Source organism: Lactuca saligna, chromosome 3 (assembly GCF_052625555.1).
Source record: "Lactuca saligna cultivar CGN05327 chromosome 3, ASM5262555v1, whole genome shotgun sequence".
NCBI lineage: Eukaryota > Viridiplantae > Streptophyta > Magnoliopsida > Asterales > Asteraceae > Lactuca > Lactuca saligna.
The window spans coordinates 14,414,860-14,417,896 of record NC_136419.1 but is presented as its reverse complement, the minus strand read 5'-3'; the positions used below and the strand labels follow the sequence as shown (position 1 = coordinate 14,417,896).

General features: G+C 32.0%; 1 protein-coding gene across 1 annotated transcript; it reads left to right on the top strand.

Moving 5' to 3' along the window:
- Positions 1–2,192: 2,192 nt before the first annotated feature.
- LOC145035208 (uncharacterized) lies at positions 2,193–2,758 on the top strand. Its single transcript, XM_078983792.1, has 3 exons — positions 2,193–2,239; positions 2,330–2,520; positions 2,586–2,758. Exons 1-3 carry the CDS (start codon positions 2,193–2,195, stop codon positions 2,756–2,758), a joined length of 411 nt encoding a protein of 136 aa, XP_078839918.1.
- Positions 2,759–3,037: the final 279 nt, after the last annotated feature.

Here is a 3,037-nt window from a genome sequence, read left to right as displayed (position 1 = left end):
TTTGGCCCAAAATCCAAAAACTTTGCATTTTTAGTCCCAATTTAGAAATAAATGTTATTTTCACCCCTAAATTTGGTTTATTTATATTTATGGCTCAAACTTTGATCAAATGACATTTTTAACCCCAAACTTCTTATTTTATTTACAATTTTGGCCCTTTGAAAAGTATCGTTATCATAAAAATCCATTTTTATACAAGTATGACCTGTTTGATCCTTATAAAAGCTGAAAATGCCACTTTTTCCCCTTATCTTTATTTTCTTGACAAATATGACCCTTTACAATATTTTTGCTTTAAATTTTCATATCTTAAACATGTATACACTTTTAACTTGATCATATGATGTATAAGGTATCTTAGTTCATGGGTTTTACTCATTGTTGCATACGATGTCGAGATGTGTTAAAATCTAACACATTATTACAAAATAAACTAAGAAATCACACATATCAAGCATATAACACATAGATCTACATACTTTTACTTGTATTCTCCCCCAAAAATCATGTAAAAACTGAAAACAAGGGGTATGAACTCACTTTGCATAGTTATTCACGGTTTGAAGAAGAAGTGGAAGAAGATTTTTGATCCTAACAAGATTTCTTGAGTGGATTTCGAACTTAATAAGTTCTAGGAAGCAAAATCAAAAAATAGATGTTGATAAGGAGTGATTTAGCTAAAGAATGAAGTAATCAAACTTAAGTGTACAAGATCTTACCAAGGATTGATGATAGTAGTGAAGAATCTTCTTGGAACACATGCAAAAATCTCGAAAATCTTGATGGAAGGGGAGTATTCTTGAGAGATTTGATAGTGTTTGAAAATGAAGTATGTGTGTGTGCGGTTTGCCTCTCGGTCGAGGATAGTAAAGAGAGAGGGAGAGAAGTCTTGAGGTGATGGTTGCATGTAGATATGAGAATTTTATAGATATATGTTGTGTATAATGCATTGTTATCCTATATATAACAATGAGGTGGCATGGTTTAAGTTAATCTACCATTTATTTTCATTTTCATTATTATTATTCTACACATGGGACGAGAATGGGTTAGAAGAAAAGAGAGGAATTAATTTGGCCCATTTCTTTCCGTGGTTCGAAATTATGAATCCCATAGAGAAAAATTTTGGCCCATTGGGCCTTTAAGTGTATTCATGGCCCAATTTTGCATAAAAGAATGGATTTATGGTCCCTTAGGGTTCATTATATTAGTTATGGCCCAACAATGCCCATTAAGGGCAAACCAATTTATTTTGGACCCAAAATGGCCCAAAATGCTAAGTTTCATGAAAGTGGGTCCAATTAGAGCTCATTTAAGGGTCCTAAGCCAAAAATAGTCAAATTGGAAGCTTATTGGTCCATTGGGCCAAATAAGGAAATCATTGTCCACAATGGACTTAAACTGGGATTGTTTGGGTTTCCAGTCCAAAGTTGACTATTTGAAATGTTATGTATAAAGTTTTAGGCTTTACAATTGGATTTTTCTGGAACATCATACACATTTTCAAGTTATGGTTACAATTGTTGCCATTGTTAATGTTTAAAAAAGTGTAGAATTTCCAAGCTAAATTGCCAGTTGTGACAGGTGTAATGGTAAATACCCATGGATGACATATGCGTTGTCACATTAATGAACATAATATTAAATTTATTCAATTTTAAGAAATGTAAGTTACTTTAATTCAGCTGGAAGACACGTCTTTCATCTTTCTTGAAGTCGCATGTTCGAATCCTACTTCCTTCAATCTTTTTATTTAACTTCATCTTTTTCATTTAAATTATCAAAGTTCCACTTTGACCCATAAAAGGTTATAATGTTTGAATAATTTGTTTTAACACAAATGCCCTTAGGTATTAAAAAACATACCCTAACCATTTACATATTAAGCTTCGTATATATAACGATAATTACGTCAATTCATAGTCTAAACACTTAGGAGCCATAATTTTGAGTCAGATTCATCCCTTCATTTCAGTTTATCGGCGATAGATCAGCTACAATCCATTCCAAAACATCAAACTTCCGACACGGTGATCAATAAACCCTAAAATCATTGTTCTTGTAATATTCGTATTACACTCGAAGCAGTTGAACATCATGGCAACGAGTTCTTCATCAAAAAGAATGTAAACAACACAACATGGAACAACTATTACTACTTTGCCATCGCAAACGATCGAAAAATAGTAACTATGGTTGGGGGAAAATCACAAATTGATGATTTTAAGTGTCAGTTAGTGTAAGTATTGTGTATGATACTTCTATTATATTTGTATACATAGTTAATTTTGTGTTTAATAGATGAATTTTGTTAATTTGTAAATTATAGTTGCAAACTCTTTAAAGATTTTGCAACATCAGAAGCAACATATCAAACCATGGACACAAATCGATTGAGGTTTCGTCCATTTAGTGTTGATATGGATGAAGTTATCTGCAGATGCAGAAAGTTGAACAACTCACACATACTCTTCAATGATGGAATGATACTCTTTTTTATGCATTCTAATAATTACACATGCAATTTGTTTTCTATATTTGTATTTGTTTATATTAAAATTATATGATTATTTAATGTTTTGCAGATGAAGTATTTTTTTTGTTTGGAGATAAAGCAGGGAAACAGTTGCTTCAAGATGCAGTAGATAAGGGACAATTGGATGCGATATTCATTTTGGGAATGTTGTTGATGGCCGAAGGCAGTGAAAAGAAGCAAGAAGTTCCGATCATGTTGAATAATGCCTACATTAATACATGAAGAAGTTGGAATCTAAAACAAACCATGTTACAAGGTTTGAAGCCACTTGGTTAGGGGAAAGAGATCAAAGCAGATATAATTTCATGGTTTGCATAAAAGTTGTGCAAAACATCCTTCTGTGAGCAGATATGGAAAAGTGTTTATGCATGAATATAGTTGGTTGTTTAATTGTGATATTTGTTTGTGGGATGCATGTTTGGTTGAGTTTTCTAAGATGTTTGTTATTAGTTTATAGTAGTTATATGATGGTTATTTGATTCACACAGTTAGTGATACATA